Below are 21,200 nucleotides of genomic sequence, written 5' to 3' on the forward strand. Positions count from 1 at the left end.
TAAAATCCAATTAGCTTAAACCAATTAAAATACTGTTTTTAAAGCCAAGGCACTTCCAGTAGGTGGCTATAACTGTGGAACATTTTTCAAAATCATGCAGAAAAGGAAGGACTGCCAACATCAGAGTATATTTCTGAATGCCAACGTCCCACCTCCATGTCCTAATATCAGTAGCTAGAGCAAAAGTTCTCGGAGCATGGTCCCCAGACCAGCCAGATCAGCATCACCCAGGAATGTGTTAGAAATGCAGCTTCTGAGTCCCTACTGCCCATCTCCTGGATCAGAAACCCTAGGGGTGGGGCCTTGTGATCTGTGTTAGAACTGGACCTCCGGGTGATCCTGATGCCCACTAAAACTTGAGAACGACTGACATAACCATTGGGCCGCCAAAACAGCTACGACTCAAACTTATGAGTGTTAATAGTCTTGTTTACCATCCCTCTAGTTACATACTAAGCAATATCTGCAGTTTACAAGCATTTCTTATATGTGTTTTCCCATATCATAGGGTTGCCTATAATGAAATTAGATATAAAAAAAAAAGAAAAAAGAAAAAAAGTCCTGGTGGAAAAGAATACGGAACTTTACTATGTGTTAGAATCTGAATTTCATTTCATCCTGTCCTAAACCAGCAAGTCTGAGCACACTGCTGAGTTGCCAAAGTTTCAGAATCTTTAGCTGCCTACTATTCTCACCTTAAAAACTGCCTCTGTTTACATTCAGTATTTACCTATATTTTATAGTGTTTATCTTATGCTTCTTTGAGAAAAATTAATGACTTTAAAATGCGAGGTACATAACCTTTGTTTAATAGTAATCTAAGGCCTTTCTTACAATGTGGAAAATAATACTTACCTAAATTGTAATTGTACTAGCAAATTTCATTTGCATAGTAACATTTTATTTATACTTTCTGTTTTAAGTGGTAAAGAGAATATGAACTATAAGTCGAGAATCCTGAGAGATTTTCCTCTTCATATTGCTCTATGGTGCCCTTTGTATTCTCTGATTCTTAATCCACTTGGGTCATAAAACTTTAATGAAGGTTAAGCTGGTGACAGTAATGGAGTCCTGTTAGGTGGGGCTTCACAAAAAAGAGATCATATTCCACTGGTGAAAAGCGCCTCTAATAAAAGGAGTTTACTTGGAACAAAAATACTAATGCTTTCTATTTCTTCTACCAAATGCCATTCATGACTCATGATATTAGTATATAAATGCACGAAGTTTATTTCTTACCATGTATCCACATTTTAAAATTTACTTGTTTGTTTATTTCATTAATGAGGGAACCAACAGGAAGACAAAAGAGTACATTCCAAAAGCAAAGGATTAAGGAACAGAAACTTATATAGCCAGGTAGAAAAGAAATGCCAAAATAAGTTTGCCAAGATAGATATAAGATTGGTTAACATTCCACAAGACAATAAGATCATCTCACCTTTGGGGTTAACTTCTCTAAGAGGCTATAATACCGTAACAACTTACCAATTTTAAAAGGTTGTAAACCATCTGCACCTTTATATTTGTTAATCAAATATATTGTGACACAAGAGTGTCAGATGAAGGTTATAATGGGCTGATCAATGGCCCACAAGAAGATATGTTCACGACCTAATCCCCAGAACCTGTGATAGTTAATTTTACTTATGCTTTTGGATCCTGTTTCCTCTCTGCTTCAAAAGTCTGGTTTAGGAGCAGGTAGTATCTTCCACAGGGAGTAAGGGAAGATGCTTATTATGATAGCCATTGAACCTGGTCCATCTGAGAGCAAGGCACTGATGCCTAGACAGGCCTCGGTATGCCCTCATCACTCTCCCTCTTCTCACCACAGGTGTTGCTCTAGAGGCCTCACCCCTGGGCTGCTCACAGGCCTTGCTGTTTACTAGACACCCCACCAGGACATCCTGCTGCCATTTTCCACCCTAAAACCAGGGCTTTGCTAGCATGGACCTCTGCCGCTCTGGGCACAGGACAAAAAACAGTTTCCTTTCAAACTTCTGTAAACTCTCCTTAGCTTCCTGGATTGGCCAGGAAGCCTTGACTGAGAACATGTAGTTAGCTCTGGGAATAGAGGAGAGAAATACCTTTAATTCATTCATTCATCTGTTCCTTGACAGCATATTTTCAACAAGTATTTATTGATTATGTATGAAGCACCTACTACTTGCAAGAGATACTAGGGACACAGCAGTAAACACATCAAGGAGGAGAAAACATGTTTTAATAAATTAACCTTCTATCTTTGTTAAAGCAAAATACAGTCTAAGACAGTGGTTTACACTCAGAAGTGTTTATAATAATTACTTTATTATTGTTTTCAGCATACAATATTCTTGAGGGGTTCTTTTTTGACTCCCTCAACCATGTATAAATCTTTTGCATCTTCCTAAAATGAGCACGGCCTCCTATGAGAAGCAATAAAGTGCAATGGTTATGAGCATGCCCTGAAGTACCAGCCCTACCGCTTACTAGCTGTGAGACTTGGGGCAAGTCAGTCACGCTCTCTGTTCCTCAATGTCATGAAGTCGACATTAATGAGTTATAGTATCTAAAGGACTTAGAGTAGCATCTGGCATGTAGTGAGCCCTGGTGTTACTACTGTATAATAATAAAAGAAAGAAAGAGGTCGGGGTCCTCTCGAGGACCAGTGATGGTGGAGAAAGAATGAAAAGCAGCTGAGCTGTATAGACGGTAAATGCTGGGCAAAAAGCAAACTTTTGCTATAGAACAGTCGTTTTCAAACATGACCGTTTTTCAAAATCACCAGAGGAACTTTTGAAACACTTTATGTCCAGGTCCCACTCCCAGAGATCCTTATTTCATAGGTCTAGGGTGGAGCCCAGGCTTATTCAAGTAATTCCCATAGGAGCCAGGATTAAGAATTCCTGCAGGAGAGCAATCTGTGGTCCAAGGAGCACCCCCAGCGTGATTTAAAGGAGGCTGGGAGGACTTCACTCTACAAGCCTCTCTCCTCCTACTCCCCAAGGCCAAGCTGCCTTATCAATGCAATCCCGGCCTTCCTGGGGCATGAATCACATGCCAGGCCCTGGGCTAGGTATGGGACAGTACAAAAAGTTAGCACACAAAATCCTACCCACAAAGATCCCACAGTAGAGCAGAAGGATAGACAAGATAACGAGCAATTGCATAGAGAAAAAGAGAGAGTTCCGAACAAACTAGTGTGTAGTACCGACCAGGAAACCCCTGAGAGAGGAGTGAGGTAGATCTTTAAGCACTAATTGTGGAGACTCTCCAAGATATATTGTTGAGTAGAAAAACGTAATTTATAGAATAACATATTATTTATATTTCAAAAAATTTTCAAAACACGTTGCAATATTCTACCTATGGGTACATAAATATACATGTAACTACAAAGAAAAAAGGTCTAAAATATCTAATTTTTTTCAAAAAATGTATTAGTTGTCTATGAAATTAAAAATTAGTAACAATTTTTAAAATTCCGGCACACTCTTTGTAGGACCTTCTGGAAATATTTGCATTTAGCTAAGATGTATATCACATTGCCTGTTAATTGTGACAAAGCAGTTGGCATTATGAGACATGATTTCATCTAAGAGACTATTATTTAACAGAACAATTGTCCTGAGGAAATGAGACATAAGACAGATGTGTGCCAGTAGAGGGAAGGCGAAGGAAAGAGAGTTCAGCATAGGGATCTGCTGCATATATAAGGAGAAAGACCTAGATGCCACCTTTCTGCTCTGCAGCTTTCAGTTTTACCTAAAGCTGGCCCTTTAACAAGCTGAAAGCTCACGTAACAGTTTCTGGGCCTAGTCATCTAAGGGAGATTCTCCGTCCCAGCTGCCTATTAAAATCATATAGGCAAGCTCGCTAAAATATCAGTGCCTGGCACCAAGGCAAATTCAAGTGAGATCTTTGGAGAGTTGGGCCTGGGCATTGGTTTTAATACGACCAGGGCTGAGACCCCCTGTTGGAAGAATCGTGCATGCATGCTTACACACACTGTGGCACCATTCCAGTTTGGGCCACATCACGCTTGCAGAGTACTCCAAAAATGATATCAGTTGCAGGTGCTGTTTAAATTTGAGGGGAACATGGGGAAAGGAAAAATAGTTGTATTCTTGTGTTATGTGATTCTAATATTGTAATGCCACGTGTTTGGTTTATTTCAGGCTCGACTGACCAAAGAACAGCGCTGGGGCAGTGCATTACTTTCCAGAAACCACTCCTTAGAAGAGGAATTTGAAAGGGCAAAAGCAGCAGTGGAGGTAACTTTTTTAAAGTTGTTTTTCCATTTCATGTTGCTGAGCGTGAAATTCAAAAAATCTTCAGGACACACAAAAAATGGGTCTTACTTTATAGACATGAAATAACCATGTTTACAATTGTTAGAATGAGACCTATTACCAAAGAACTTTTGATACTAATAAATGTCACCTCTCATGCCAATTCCATGACAGATTAGCAGTGACTGTTTGAAGTCTTGGGTCGGAAAGAACTCGGAGCCTCATCTAGGCTCTATGATGAACCTGTGCTATGCATTTGCTTATGCCTCTCTGTGAGGCCAAGGTTCATGCCTGATGTTTTTATCTCTCTTGCATCTACACAATATCTGAAACATAGAAGGTCTTGCCATTCCAGAAATATTATACATTTTTCTAACTGCAAAGGCACAGCTGAGATATTCCAGCCAATGGAGACCCTATCTTGACTTGAGCCATAATTCTTTACCATTAAGGGTATCCAAAACAATGACAATGTTGATAAATCAAATGAAATACTTAATTTAAACATTAATTTCCTTATTTAGCTTTCTAATAAGAAAGAAATAAAAGAGGAAGGGGAAAAGCAGGAAGAAAGAAAGGAGGAAGGGAAGCCAAAAAAAAATCCCCCAATCTTTGCTGGTTTTTATCCATTTTCTTTCTGGTTGGAATCGCAAACAGTGCATCACAGATGCCATCTGTGAGTTTCCTCTGAGCTTTGCTAGATTGCTCTCTGAGAGGGGAAACCCAAGTAGGAACTTGTCAGGATCTCCACTTCTATTACTGATGCGAAATCTTGAAATTTGAAAGTATTCCTATAATATGGTTCATTTATGTGGTTCATTTATGTGGATGAATTTTTTATTGTGAGCAGTCTTTTGATAATTCCATATTTGAAATCCAATTAAATCACATTTGCAGGTTAATATTAAAAGGATTCTTTATATTCTGGGAAGTAATTCCAACCATAATTACATATCATCCTTCAGAATCCCAATAAGAGAACGCTTTTATCCCATCATGGTACAATCCACCCAGATTTCTTCTTTTAATTTTAACTTTTTTTAATTAAAAAAAAGTTTATGCATATCTAGTGCTCTTGAATGTGATCAACTGATATATTTGATTGAGACCACATTGTCCGGCTGCATGGAGCCTGTAACTCAATTAATGTCAAATGTAGATTTTTACAGACTTAAGAGCTAATTTAAATTTATCTTTTGGACCCCTACTGTGTATAGCATACTGAATTAACACTAAAAAGAAAATTATTTAGAAAAATAGAATCTTGGGTAGGTAAAGACATTAAAATTTATCTGGTCTCTTTTAAAAATGAGAAAATCAATGTATTCACATTCAAAAGACTCAGTTTCAAAGTAGAATTGACAAGACAAAAATCATCCATCTAACTATCTATATGTGTGATATTTAGATATAGATATGGATTTACAGATATATCTATATCTATAACTATATCTATCTATATCTACATGTACATTCACAAAATCATTTAATCTTAGTTTCAGCAGAGACCTTAAATTAAATGTCATCTATTCCAACTGGGCACACAAAACAATTTTTTTTCTATTAGAGAATATTTGACAAATTATTTATTTAAACAAACCCTGTTTCTACTTGAACACTTTCAGGTAGGGGCAACTCACTTCTTTCCAAGAAAATCTATTTCAGCTTTGGACAGTTCTAACTATTAAAAAGCTCTTTCCTATATTATGCTAAAATTGTCCTACCAGCAACTTCCAGTTTTAATCTTGGCTTTGCCCTCTCTGGAACAAGGCAGAATTAGTTAAACTCCTTCTCCACATGACGCTCACCTCACCCCTCAAAACCTGTCTCTTCCTGGTTTTCCCTTGTCTCTCCTGGGAATTGTGAGACTTTGGTTGTTATTCCAACTTGTCACTAATGGCCCAAGACAACATCCACACCTCAGTTTCCACATCTTAGTTTCCACATCCCTAGGAAGCTGTAAATTACTTCAGGCAGTCATTCAACAAACATTACTGGCTGTCTACATGAGCTGACTGCCTAACTAGGCACTACAGATAAAGAAAGCCAGCTTTTATTAACTGTCTTAACAATAGCATGGACCAGAAAACCAACTTGGACAAATCACTTGCTCCCTCTACTTTTTTTCTCATCTGTAAGATGAGGGGATTGGATTTCTGATACACTAAAACCCTATGAATATTAAGGACAGAATTCCCAGCAAATCAGAAAATTATAAGCAAATTTGTTCAGCCGGAAGCTTGGAACTGAGAAGTTTCCCTAAGGAATGAGGGAGGATGATGCTGACCAGAAGGTATGCACAGGTGTAGAGAAAAGAAGTGGGGGGCGGGTAGTGTTTCACTAAGCTGATGGTAAATCAGACCTCAAAACTGCACACATACACGGACTGGTTACTTCCTGACATTATTCTTATCCAAAGTATAATCTAAATTCATAGTAGAGGACATAATGAAATGTATCAGGGTCTTAGAATATACATGCCCTTGACCCAGCAATTTCTTAGATTTTATCCTAGAGGAATACCCATGAAAGTTTGCAAGATTTTATCTGTAGAATTGTTTTAAGCAGTGAAAATTTGGAAACAGCCTAAATGTCTCATAATAGAAAATTAAGTTATATCTCTACAGTAAAATGCTATGTAACCATTAAAAACTACATTATAAAAATGTATTTAAGATCATGTAAAATGTCTAGTGATAAATTAAATAATAATTTATATACTAACAGCTTTACAATACAATCCCAACTTTCTAAAATAGTAATAGCATAATGCCTAACAAGTTAAAGTACGTACTGTGTGCCCAGCACTCAGTCAGGAGCATTACATTGCCTCTCAGTCAATCCTCACAGCAGTCCTATAAAGAAGGTAATATTACTATTCTCCCTTTCCAGATGAGAAAACTGAGCCTTAAAGAAATTGCAGATGGTTAAGCGTCACTTTATAAGCAGTTAAAATAGACTGAAAAATAAGCAACCCTCGTTTAGCAAGTTACAAAGCCATGATTTTCCCCTACTCCAGAGCCCATATTCTGAATTACTACACTATATAAGCATAAATAAAGTCTGTGCCTAAATGTTAACAGTTATTCTCGGGTGGCTAGACTTGGAGTGATTTTATTTCTTCCTTTAGCTTATCTGTATTTTCCAAATGTTCTATCATAAACACGTATTATGTTGTTAATCAAGGAAAAAGTGGTGAGTTATAGTGGGACATAAGATTCTTAAAGAACTAAGAGTGCCTCATTCTTCGTTTCAAGATGAATAATGGTGCAGACAGCCTTCATCAGCGACAGTTCCGACATTAGTAAGACCCAGACGAAAATCATTTTCCAAATAAAATTTTTCCAGTCCCCATTTTATATTTCGATATCATCTGATTCCAATATTCCTTTATTTCACATTATATGTCATTCTTAAAGACGACTTTATCTATCTATCTATCTATCTATCTATCTATCTATCTATCTATCTATCTATCTATCTATTTATTTATTTATTTAGTCATCATCCTGCATAATGACCTTGCACCTGGTTGCTCTGCCAGCTCTTTCTTTTCCTCATGAGTTCCACCGGCATTGCTGTTCTTTTTCTCACTGTCTACTGTCCCTACTCTGTCTTCCCTCTGCAAGGAACACTCTTCCCCCAGATCCTCATGTGGCAGGCTTCTTCTTATCATTCTAGTTTTAGCTTGAGTGTCAGTGCCTCAGAAAAGTTGAACCTGACCACCCCGTCGCTATCACAGCACTTGGAGTTTTATTTTTCATCCTTACATCTATCACTGTTCTTTTCTGGTTGTTTTTTATTTGTCTGTTTGCTGTCTGTCTTTCCACTTTAAAATATAACCTTCGTGAGAAAAGAGGACCAGTCTCTTATTTACTGCTGTACCCCAATATCTAGAACAATGTCTGGTACTTAACAAGTATTCAGTAAATATTTATTGAATTAATAAATGGATGGATAATTATTAATCACATAATGTGGGCAGTTCTTTCTGTCTGTCATTGCATATAAAGTGCCATCATCTTCTAATATAATTTAGTATCTGCATTTTCATAGCTAATATAAATAAACAATTCTGCCTATAGCATACAGGTTTCTGCCAAGAACTGTGCTAAAGTGTCTTCTGTGGTTGTCTTGGTCTCAATGTCAATCAATGAGATGCACTTATAAGAATGCAGGTGGCACCAACCATCTTGCCATGGAATAACACTGGGCATGTTTTGTATTTTGCATGGAACAAACTAGTTCTTACTGATATGAAATAACTCCGGACAACATGCATTTCAAGTAATGTTTGAGCTAAAATGTCCTACAATACATATCTTCTGCCAAAGAAAAGACAGATAATGCCACATCCACATTTATTGCGTATTGTAAATGACCTGAGAACACATTTAAGCACAAAGGCTGATAGTGCTCAAGCTCAAGATAAACTGTTAGTTTTAGTGAGACCTTGAGGCTTTTTGCCTCCATATCTTACATTTTATTGAAAAAAAATTATTTCTGCTCAAAGTATTATAACTTTAGGACAAAGAGCCAAATATTCTTACCCTGGGCTTTTTTAAAAAAACAAAAACAAAAAAACAAAAATCAAACAGACAAACAAAAACGCATCTTCCCTGAACAGGAAAGGAGAGGAGCTTCCCCCCATGCTTCTTCCCAGATTTTCTTCCTCACTAGCAGCCTAAGCACACAGTCAGCTACAACAAGTCCCTAGGAAGGAAGCACAGCGAGGCATGGAAGTGAGAAGCAGGGAAGGAGCCCCAGGAGTTCAGTGAGGCCCAAAGCTGCCTCCTAGGAAGAGAGACCCCTAGAGAGAACTGTATTGCATCTGCGGAGGAGGGAGAAGGTCACATGGGCAGCCTGCACACCTGCAACCACACACCAAAAAGACTTCCTTTATCACTGTTAGCAGGGAGGGAAAGAGCCAGCCAGCATCTAGTATTGTGTTTAGCTAGTTACTCTCACAAGGTGCCTCAGCCTTTAAAATTAACTGGATTTAGCAGCAAATTCATCAGACATGCTTAAGCTTCTTCAACAGGCCAGGATGGGTGCTAGGAATAGAAAATTGAGTAAGACAGTCTCTATCTTTAATGAGCTGGAAGAATCGCAGGAATATGCAGCTCAGGAGATCGTTCAAGTATAGCTTATCACGTTAGGTATAGTTATTATGGGCTTACACAGCCATCTCCACACTAGACTGTGACCTCTTACAGGCAGGAGAGTGTGTTGTTCTTCCTTATGTTCTCACCTTTTCAGAGAACCTGGCACGGAGCAAGGCTTCATAAGTTTTTGCTAGATGAATAAATGAACAGAATAGCAATTTATGTCACTAATGCATCTATTTCATTTAAGCCTCTCTTGTAATGAGTGCTTTAGAAATCTCATAGACCTACTGACTGACAGAAGATGAGTTCGGTACCCCTGGACTCAAAGTCACCTTTCACTTGGCTCCAATATTATTATGAAGATTGTATGCATTTTAACCAATATTTTCATAGCTCTACCTTTACTCTGAGGGAGATATTCTGGTGAGCAAATTTTGGAAACGAATAATGAAATAAGTGAATGAGGAAAAGTAAAAATGTATGGACAAAGGAAGTATAGTGGTCAGAAGCAAGAAGAATAGAAAGCATAACTTTAAATCTTTTTGGCTAATTAATTGAGCCTTTGTATTAAATCCTACAAAAACCTTTAACTTCTAGAGCTCGGAACTCTTCCCATGTCCCAGTTCTCTTCCCCTTGAGCTTCACTTGGGATCTTGCTTATGGTAGTTTAAAATGTCCACAAATTCTTCAATCCTCCTTTCAAAATATGGAGCTTAATTTCCTCCCCTTGAGCATGGGCTGGGCTTAGCGATTCACTCTAATAAATAGAATAAAGTGGCAGTCATGGTGTGTGACTTTACAAATTAGACCATAAAAGGTTTGGTGGCCTCCTTGCTCTCTCTCTCTTGCATCGCTTGCTCTTGGGGAAACCCAGCTTCCATGTCACAAGGACCCTTAACAGGTGAGAAAGTAAGGCCTTCTATCGATAGCCAGCAAGGACCTGAGAAGCTTCCTGTTAAGAGCCACATGAGTAAGCCATCTGGTAAGAGGATTCCTCAGACCCAGTTGAGCCTTGAGATGACTGCAGCCCTAGCTAGCAGCTTAATTCCAACATCATGAGAGAGACCAAGTCAAAACCACCCAGCTAAGCTACTCCCAAATTTCTGACCCTCGGAAACTGTATGAAATAATAAATGTTTCTTTTTTAAAATTGTCATGTAGTGGGTAACTCACTAAGCACAGAGGTGACTGTGGCATTGTTCTAGTCTTCTCAACCCCCAGCCCAGTTCTACTCCACTATTCTCTTCCCCATCTCCATCCCCGGCACATTTTACTGTCTCAAAATGGGACAATTACCCATGTAGCACAGAAACAACGTATTTATTCATCCTAGAATATCATTTTTCAAACTACTCCCACTCTCATTTCTACTGGTCCCCAGACTATCTTTTCTGATACCCAAGGGAGAATAAACAAAGATCTGTGACAGTCCATGTTCCTTAGGGGAACATTCATCCCTGCACCAAGGATCTGGTCAGGGACTTGCCTTTTCTTACCCATAGCACTTAGACCTCTCTTCATGATAAGCCTCACTGAAAGCCACCTCCTAACTTTCCATTCCTATGTCTTATCTCAGAGGACACAGCCCTCAAGATAACTCCTCTTCAAGCCTCAGGCTAACTTTTCTTTCAACAGCACTTTATGAATAATTATAGGCAAATCAGAAGAACTTGGATAGTAAGAGTTTAATGCTAACTAGCAATTCCTTGTTCTAGAAATATGGGTTACATTCTTTATCTCTCTTTTAAGTTTAACTAGGAGACACCATGTTCAAGACAACGCAATAGCTAAAACCAGCTCTTGTGACATAAGCTTAAAAAGTCTTTTCGTATAGAAATTTTGTTTCACCTGAAATTAATCTCTGGGTGTATACCGTAGATCTGATAGGCACCTCAGAAATACTAAATGATTGAAGGAAATTGGAAACCATTCTGGGAACTGCTTTTATTAATATAAGATTAAGTAAGAAACTGCTGACGTGGGTGCCCTCCTACCAAGAAATATCTGTATTTACTCCCTAATATTTTTTTTCTTTTGCTTTCTATGACAGTGTCACCTCTTTGAAGTAGGTAAAAGAGATTAATGGATTAAACACAACTTAGATCATTCTTATTAGATTCAATATTAAAAAAAGAGAAAATCTGAAAATGTATGAAAATATTCTTTGGGCAATATTGAAGGAATCTTAAGATTAACTGCTTAAGATACAGATTTCCTAACGCGTATAATGCCATGTTAGCTAATACGTTTCCCATGTCAAATTGTAGCTAGATCACACGAAGATTAGATATGTTGTACATTATTGGGAAACTAGCAAAATTTCCATTGTTCTTATATTGATTTGATTTCCTTCTATTTTAAATTAAAAAAAAATTATTTCCAAAAACAATATGAAACATAGATAAAAATTATTGTAGAGTGACTTGTGATAAACCTTTGTAGGTGATATGGATGAAAGTATAAAGGGATATAATATAAGAAGTTGTAGATAAATTTATAAATAGTTCTCATCTTTAATTTTATATTCAAGTCAGTAGAGCTATCTATCCATTTGGTTTTGAAAGACTTTTTATAAAATAAAATCAAAATACTGAATGATTGTCTGATGGCAAACACTTAAACTTCTCATTGGTTTAGTAAATAGAACATCAAATGCACAACCATACAGAGTTCAGTAGAGAATCAGTAAACTCCCCGTGAGCAAAGTGTCATCTTGAATTTCCTTTACTTATGCGACTAAGGCATATAATGTACCATACAATTATGGATACATAGTTGATGTTCAATACATAAATACATATTGTTGATTAAGAAAGCAGTCCTTTTACATGAGGGTAACCAGTTCTACCTCTTCCTCTCAGATGATCACTCATCAGTCTCTTAGATCTCGTATTAGTCAGCGTTCTCCAAAGAAACAGAACCAGAGAGAGAGAGACAGTAAGAAACAGAGAGAAAGAGTCAGAGAGAGACAAAGAGATTGAGATTTATTATAAGTAATTGGCTCACGTGATTATAGAGGCTGAGAAGTCTCACAATCTGCCATCTGCAAGCTGGAGACCCAGGAAAGCTGGTGGTGTAGTTTCAGTCCAAATCGAAAGATCTAAGGACGGGAGAAAACCAATGTCCCAGCTCAAGTAGACGGGCAGAGAGAATGACCTCCTTTCCTCTGCTTTTTTGTTCTATTCAAGCCCTCAGCAGATTAGATGATGCCCTCCCACATTGCAGAGGGCTACCTGCTTCTCTCAGTCTACCAATACACATACACAGAAATAACATTTAACCAAATATCTGGGTACTCCGCGACCCAGTCAAGTTAACACATAAAATTAACCATCACAGATCGCAATCACATTCCCAGAGGTCCCCAGTCTTCTCTGGAACCTCTGGTACTCTTCTGTGAGAGATACCACAGGCCATCTTAGCATTTGTGCCTCATACCAGAGATCATAGGGCCCAGCCCATCACTGTGGAGAAGCGCTAAAATTCAGAGATACCAAGGGACTTGCCCAAACACACACTTTCTCAGGCAGAATTGGAACCCACACTTACACATTCCTTTGCCACTGTTGATAGAGGGAGGAACTTCTGAATTCAGATAGTAAACAATATTAAGAATCACTCGGAAAGAACTTGGAATTTGGTTGGAGATGTATTTTTTTAAATCAGATTTTATCTTCCATTAGATTATTTATTACATTGATTCTAATTTATACTAAAATTACATGGTATTCTCTGAAATGCACATTAACCCCTGACAAGGGCAGCTACCTTTACTGGACCAAGAGGGCTGGAGGCATGGAGATAGAGTAAGTAAAAGGTAGAGAGACATTAAAACATAGCTGGAAATTATCAACACCAGTACCTGAGCCACATGTAAATAACTGGAAACTAATTTGATTTCCTGTGAAAAACTGAACTGCATGATGAAATCTGAGAAAAAAAAAATCTACAGGGAGATCCTATCTTAGTTACCTTGTATCCAAAGAGTAAAAATGGATAGATAAATAAACGACATCAAGTCAAGACCCCAGATCAAATTATTATGGTTATTAAGCACCATTTGCTTCCTACAGCAAAAAGCTTGGATAGTCATAGAAAAGGGATGAGTAATCAAATATTCTATTTCTGTGTTCTGCACATCTCTGAAGTAACAACGCAGACAAATACAGGATTGACTGCTTGATCTGATTACAGGAAAGTAGATAGATCGCTCTCTCTCTAAACCTAAATGTGAAAAAAGATTTGATCTTCACCAAATAAGTAAAACCAATCTGAGTGTGTTGCCCCCAATTAAACTCAACTGTGTGTGATGGTAAAAGGGTGTTTGTCGAAGCCCTTTACGTAACTCCCAATGTAAAGAATGCACTTGAGAAAGCTACATTGGAAGTTAACCACTTTCTTGTCTAAGTCATTCCTTATGATTCATTTGGTCTAAAGATAGTCTTCCTTTTCAAAATAAGCTGGGGTGTTTTTTGTTGTTGTTTTGTTTTGTTTTCTAATATTAAAATATTTGGTCCCTATGGTGGTGAACAGACATTGAATTGTAAGATTTGAAGAGTCATCTCATAAATTAGTTATAGGTTTAGCTGGCCAGGTGGCAATAGCACAGTACGGTCTTCAAAACTGGAATTATTTCTTTTATTTGTAAGTCTGATTTTATGGATTCACCAAATCACAGTCATTATTTGGATCAAAAATAAGCTTATACCCTACTCAAAATAATAGCTTTGCATCCTTCAGGTTGCCTGGGACGGGTTGGAACACACACGTATATGCAGACACATATACACATGTATACGCAGACCACTATAAATTAAGGTAGAGGCCCTGACTTATTCAGGCAAGGGTCCCAGGCATAATGGGAGTGAACTGACCGCAGGAGTGGAATCAGTGCAGCTTCACAGTCAGGCTTCCTCTAGAGTCCCTATTATGAGTGTGCAGCTGTTGGTGACACTAAGTCAGTAAGGCAGGCTTTTTATGTTTGGGCTTTTCATCATTAATCAAGACTTACATAGTTCATCCTGAGCCCATTTGGTTCTCAGGCTAAATGCAGAAATCAGGAAATTTGGGGATTTGTGCCGTGTATCCATCAAAGGAAGGGGAGGAAAAAGCCAAGATGAGGCCAGTATCCCCGAGCATCACCTGTACTTCTAGCTCCCCGGCTTTCCAGAAAACCTACTGCCGTCCTCATGGGGAAGATCCCAACTTTTACAAAAATTTGAAAGTACACATGGACTTTGGGAAAAGAGTAGGAGGAAATGCAAAGATATCAATTAATCATTTATCTCTGGATGATAAGGTTGAGCGATTAGTAATTTTCATTTGCAATTTTAATGTTTTTAAATTATCTATAATGATAATATTGATTTCATAAACATAAACAAGTTGCTTGTTTTTCTTCTTTTCTTGTAAAACATGCCCTGTGTATCAGATCAGTCAAGACACTTGGGCTTTCATTCTCCTCTGGTATTCAGTGCCCTGGCAGGTTTGGGAAAGTTCCTTTCTTTTCCTGGGCCTCAATTTCTTCATCTGTCACATGGGACCATTAGATTAGATCCATGGTACCCTAATTTGGCTGCCCATTGGAAATACCTGTGGAGCTTCCAAAGTTCCTGATGCCTGTGTCTCAGCCCCAGAGATTGTGATTTCATTGGTCCTGGCCATGGTCTGGACCTTGGAATTTTGTAAAGATCTCCAGGTAATCTGATGTGCAGACAAGTTTGGGAACCTCTGGATTCAATTTTTCTTTTCAATTTATTAGGGTGACATTGGTTAATAAAATTATGTAAGCTTCAAATATACAATTCAATATGTCATATGTATATTGCATTGCGTGTTCACCATTCAAAGTTAATTTTTTTTCTGAAACCATATATATTTTTTTTTAAGGCTTTCTTCTGCTGTGCTAGTCTTCACTTTTGCGTAGAACCATCCCTCAATACCAGTTCCGTTTTTAGCAATTGCTAAGAAAGAATACCCCAACACTTTCCTAGATGGCCCATTAAGATGTCTTGTAATTATTTCAATCACAGCATATTTTCTTTATATCTAATGTAAATCTCTGCTGCAGCAAGTTAAGTCATGATAGGAAAAGAGACCATCTAGTTATGATTGGATTGGTTGTTAAATTCCTTGCATGAACTTAAGCCACCAGCTTCAGTCATTTTTCACTCCTAACTAAGTTTATTCATTACCACATCTTCACCTAACAAGTTTCTGGTCAAGGTTCCCATAGTGAGAAGGAAATGCAAGATTTCTTACTACCATATTGCCCAAAACATATTTTCCAGTTTCCGCCAAAATCATTCCTAGATCTGTGTTCCTATGAAGTTCTTAAGGACAGTACATTTATAATCCTTTAATGTTTTTTATTGCTTTCTTTAGCCTTCTTCCCAGATTTTCTCTATCATTCTTCAGTGTTTTTCTCCCACTTATTAACATATTTATTGAAGTTAACATATTTCAACAAAACTAATTACAAGGGACATGTTATAAGGCACGTGCGTACTGGGCAGATGCTCAAGGTTCAACTAAAATGACTGAAAATACTGTACTATTTACAAAATGATTGTTTCCCACACTGAAAAAATATGGTTTGACACTCTTTACAATTGTACCAGAATTCTAGAAGGATGAATAACATGAACATGACTCGCTTTTTAAATATTTCTTAAATAAGTTTAGGTTTTAGCTGTTAACACTAGCTCCAAGGTTAAATTCGTTCTTTGTAAAAGTTCATTCGATATGAACTTTTCTTATTTCTTGCTATGCCCATTCATTTGCAAATGAAAATAGAAACAGTTACCTGTCCTGGTTTCAGAACTCTGGTTACAGAACCCTGATGAAATCTGACCTGCACGGAGGGTTTTGGTTCCACATCACAACTGTGTGACGTCTGTGTTTTAACAGCATCAGGCAAGAAAGCGGCAGCTTTAAAAAGTTTTGCCTCATTACTAAATATGAGGTTGATTGAGCAGCATTGTGATTCAATGAGATTAGTCCAGTCATTCATGATTTTTATAGGATCTTTGAAATATTTTCAAAAGAACAGGAGCATTTTACATAAAGCCACTGAACTATGCTGACTGCTAAGGAACCTTTATGACATGAATTGAACCAAGCCGTATGCCTTTATCTCCTCTACACCAGTGATGTCTAAATTGTTCTGTGATGAAATAGTTAAGTTTCTAAAACCCTGTCAAAGGAAACTTCTTTTGTGTTAAATGTGGATGTGATATGCACAGAACAGAAAGTATCTTCTGCTTTAGTAAAATAAGCACAAAGCAGAGAATTCTGAGATGTTGTGCCATCTTGTTCTCTGCGTTTAGTAAACTAACCAGAAACCTACTCATGGAATTTAAAGGTAATACATAAGTGAGGGGAAACAACTTAAATTTGTTTAGGAAGTTAGACTGAACCTCAAAAATTGAATCATGCCTTTGTTTATTTGTTTAAAAAGCATTACACTTGTTAAGTGACTATAACTGTCAAATTTTACATTAGGTATTAGAGTATTAAAATGACAGATACCATCCCTGTCCTCAGCTAGTTCCAAATCTGGTGGAAGGTAAAGATAATTAAGAATGTTAATACAACATAATAGATGCTATATTACGAGTAAGTCCCTGGTCCTCTTAGTGCATAGCGAAGGGGGATTTGCCCTTCCTGATGGGCACAGAGATTTCCCAAGAACAGTTGGAAGAGGGAATGGGAGCAGAAGGGAGAAGGCATTTGAAGCAGAGGGAAGAATACATGCAAATGCACAGAGATATAGATGAGTGTCTGGTGCATTTGAGGAGCTGCAGGTGTCATTGGGTCTGGTTAGAACGTAGGGTGGAAATGGAGGAGTGGTAGGAGATGAAGAGAAGTGGTATGCAGAGGAAGCAGAGGCCAGATCATATATGCTTTCCTTCAGCAGATTAGTATGGAACGTGTACTATGTGCCAAATGATGCGTTGTGTTAGGTGCTGGTTTTCTTCCACTTCACAGGCTATTTTTTTTCCAGTCTCCTTTGCTGATTCCTTTACTTTTGTCTGTCTTCTCAATATTATAGAGCCCCAGGATGCAGCCCTTGCTTCTCCTCTCTTCTTTATCTACATTTTCTCCTTAGCCATCTCTTTCAACCCCATGGACTTACACACTCACAATACCTTGATGGCTCTGTCTAATTTTTCAACCATGTACCCTCCTCAGAGATCCAAAATTGAATATCCAATGGCCTACTGATGATTCTACTTGAGTTCTAATATCCACTGTGTACTTAACATGTCTAAAACCAAACTCTTGATTTTCTATCCCAAATTAGTCCTTATCCCAGTTCAGTAAGAGCACCACAATCTGCTCAGAACAAAATGCTGAAAGATGCCCTTCCTTTCTCTCCAGCCTCACAGCCAATCCAGCAAAAGGTCCTGTTGGAATAATGTCCAAACTAAAGGAATCCAACCACATCTATCATCTCTCCTGCTCACACCTTCCTCCAGTCCAGCAGCATCTCTGGCCCAAACCATTGCCACAGGCTCCTACCTTGTCTCCCAGCTTCTAGTCTTGCCCCACTAGAGAACTCCAAGTTCTCTTCTCAGAGGTTACATCAGATCCTATTACTACCCTACCAATTATGGCAGTTAAAATCTGCCAATAGTTTCCCATAACAAATAAAATGAGATCCAAAGTCCTTACCTATGTCCCATAAGACATGAACTGGCCCCTGTTATAATTCCCTGTCATCCTTTCTCCCCACTCCACAGGACATTCCAGCCTCACTGACTTTTCTGCAACTTCATCCCAAGGTTACTCCCATTTCTATATTCTGTGCCTGGAATGCTCTTACCTGGGTTGTTTAGGTCTCAGCTCACATGTCACTCCCTTTAAGAGGTCTTCTTTGATTACCTTTTTCTAAAAGTCTTCCATAATTGTCCTATATGATTATTTCTCAAAGTGATAACAACTATTTTAAATTATACTATTCGTTTATTTATATATTTTATATTATTATCCCCTTCCACTAGACTAGAAACTCTATCACAGTAGGGACTTTGTCTTGTATACTGCCATATCTCCACTCCCTGGAGTGGTACACAGATAGTTAATCACAAACTGTGCTCAGTGCAAATGAAAGAAAGCTACAAAAGTTAAGTGAGTTTATATGAGATTGAGAAGTAGGATTCAACCTTCTTTTGAATGTACCCAAAGAATCCTATTTATTCTCTTCAGTATAAGATGTTAACATAATAGTGCTATTAACACAATATCATAATTTGATAGTCTAGCACTCATTTAAATATTTCTGCCCTGTTTCTTTAGGAAAACTTGGCCAAGTGGTAATGTTTATGATTTTGCAAAGGATTAACTGAAGGATGTGTCCCATTTATATTTTTCTTATAATTTCAAGCTAAAGAACACAACCAGTATTGTCACCATTTGAAAAACATGATGTATATTCAAAGAAAAAACAGTACAAAAACCTAAGAACAATTAAGTCTTTACTCAAAAACCATTAATTTATGTCAATCCCTTTTTAATCTATATGTGATTTTGTAAATAAATTTGAATAATCTTCTGGAAATTGAAATTTTTTCTGAATCTTTCTTTAGAGCCAAGTTTTTGTTTCCTTACCTCAAGGCCAAAGAAAAAGGAAAATCAGTAGCATTACATCATCACATATCAGCTGCCAGAATGAATCCCCACCTCTTCTACCAGAAAGAACAGATTTTCTCTTCTCAAGGGAGAAAGCCTCTTCCTTCAACATTATCAGATTCTAGATTTGCTGATTAGTTTAGAGACTATGGTTTCCATAACAACCAATACCTTTAACGGCCTGTGTTGGAAACTTTTTTCTCTTTAAAAGGCTATCATTAGAGAGCAAGCTACATCAAAACACTGCAGGAGTGGGAAGAATACTACTTTAAAAAGACTATTTATATATGTAGTCTTTTTTTCAGCGAAATGAATCAATACTTTGGTTAAATTATTTATTTTTCAAATCTCTTATTTTGAGATATCTTTATTTGTTGTTTTCCTATTGTGCTATTACATTATTAAGCATCTACTATGGATCAAGTCTGTACTAAGTTTTGCACATATGCTCTCTCACTTAATTCTCAAAATAATCCTAAGCGTTAAGTAGTAGTACCCATTTACAGATGAAGGCACACAGTGATACACCAGCAGGTAGCTATAGTCAGGATTCAAACTCAAACCTTGCAGTTACAAGGACAGTGACTTTCCATACATAATGTCGCCTTCTCCAGAGATTTTAAGTAAAATTTCCCAAGTCTAATAACATAAGTGGAGTAGAATCTAAATCTTTTAATTCCCAGTGAAACTTACACAATTTATCAGAAGTAAATAAATTTATGGCTTCAAGAAAAGGAACTATAAACACTTCTTTAAGAAAAGCTGTAGTAAAGATCTCCATTATTCGTTAATATGCTTGAAGTTGGATTCATGCCTTTTAATGGTATATCAACATGTAGAGGCAGCGCTGGTATACCCAAGTGAAATGGAATTTAGGGAAAATTTAATTTTCTGAACTCTGAATGTTATTTCTTTGATTTTTAACCTGCTTTTAATTCCTCTGTCTCGATTAATTATTATTAAAGTAAGCAAAGAAACAAAATACAGGTGGAAAAAATTTTTCATCAGTAATAGGTAATAAGAATGGATGCTACTAAAATGCCAGAAACTTTGAAGAATTTCTAAAAAATATTCTAAGACTATTCTTGAAAAAAACACACACACACATAATGTCTTATTAACAATCTAGATCTAAAAACTTGATTTTTAGCAAACACTGGGAGGCCAAGTAGAAGTAAAAAGGAGTTAAAGGGATAAATAATCCCTCAACTTAAATAAGGGAATTCATTATGGTATTGTTACAGATTCCGTGGAGAAATAAAAGGTCAAAATTGTTTTTAATTGAAAACAATACAATAAAAAATTAATACTTTGAAATTAACAAAAGACAAAAAGGAGTAATAAAAAAGCTTATCAGTACTGCGAATGATGGGGAAAGAGCCAAATTAAGTCTTCTTATCTCAATTTTTATAGTAAACGTGAATAAGTTAAATTCTTTAACCCATTTCCCATTTAGAAAAAAAAAAAAAAGTGCAACTTGCTGCCAGTGTTCATTTAACATCACATGTAAGAATGCTACGTTTTCTAGGGTTTGACATTTTCAGCGATCGAGAATTACTATATTTTGAAAATGGAAATACCACTAAATGGAAATACTACTAAAAACAGAATGCTATAAATAGAGTGATGTCATTTGTTTCCAAAGACTATCAATATACTAGAGTGATATAAAAATAATAAAAGCGAGATGTTTCTTGGCAAACTTTGAGGGTAAGGTTAAGACTGTAATCCACAAGTTATCTCGGGGTAAATGCTGCAGCCATGAGCGCCACCAGAGAGTATTCTTGGGGCAAATGGGAAAGGGGTTAATTAGAAAACAAAGATATTCTCACAGTTTCAAAAATAAAATGCAATTAAATTGTTTTTAAAGAAATACAAACCAACAAAATTATACAGAAAATTAAACAAAATTATACAGAAAAGTTAATAATGAGATGTGCAGAGCTATACTAGACACATTACTAGATAAAGTAGGATTCAAAAAGGATTTAAATGGAATAAAGAACAGTTTATATTGATAAAGAGTAAATTTTACATTGAAGACATAATCGTGAATCTTTATGCACTGAATAACTAAAACATAAAAAATAAAAAGTTGGAAGTACAAAGAAAGTTCTGCAACATGGTAGACTAGGTACCCTACAAATCTTCTACTTAAAAATTTAATATTAAATATTAAAGCCAC

At 37.0% G+C, this 21,200-nt stretch overlaps 1 protein-coding gene across 12 annotated transcripts in view; it reads left to right on the top strand.

Annotated features, from left to right (window-relative positions):
• PEX5L (peroxisomal biogenesis factor 5 like) overlaps positions 1-21,200 on the top strand; it is a 211,272-nt gene that overhangs the window by 147,627 nt on the left and 42,445 nt on the right. For all 12 annotated transcript variants that reach the window (XM_011382959.2, XM_011382982.2, XM_011383003.2 and 9 more), the window contains one exon: positions 4,161-4,256. In XM_011382959.2, the coding sequence (XP_011381261.1) occupies positions 4,161-4,256 (96 nt within the window). The remainder of the gene's footprint in view (positions 1-4,160; positions 4,257-21,200) is intronic.

The sequence above is a fragment of the Pteropus vampyrus genome, unplaced genomic scaffold (assembly GCF_000151845.1).
Source record: "Pteropus vampyrus isolate Shadow unplaced genomic scaffold, Pvam_2.0 Scaffold14, whole genome shotgun sequence".
NCBI lineage: Eukaryota > Metazoa > Chordata > Mammalia > Chiroptera > Pteropodidae > Pteropus > Pteropus vampyrus.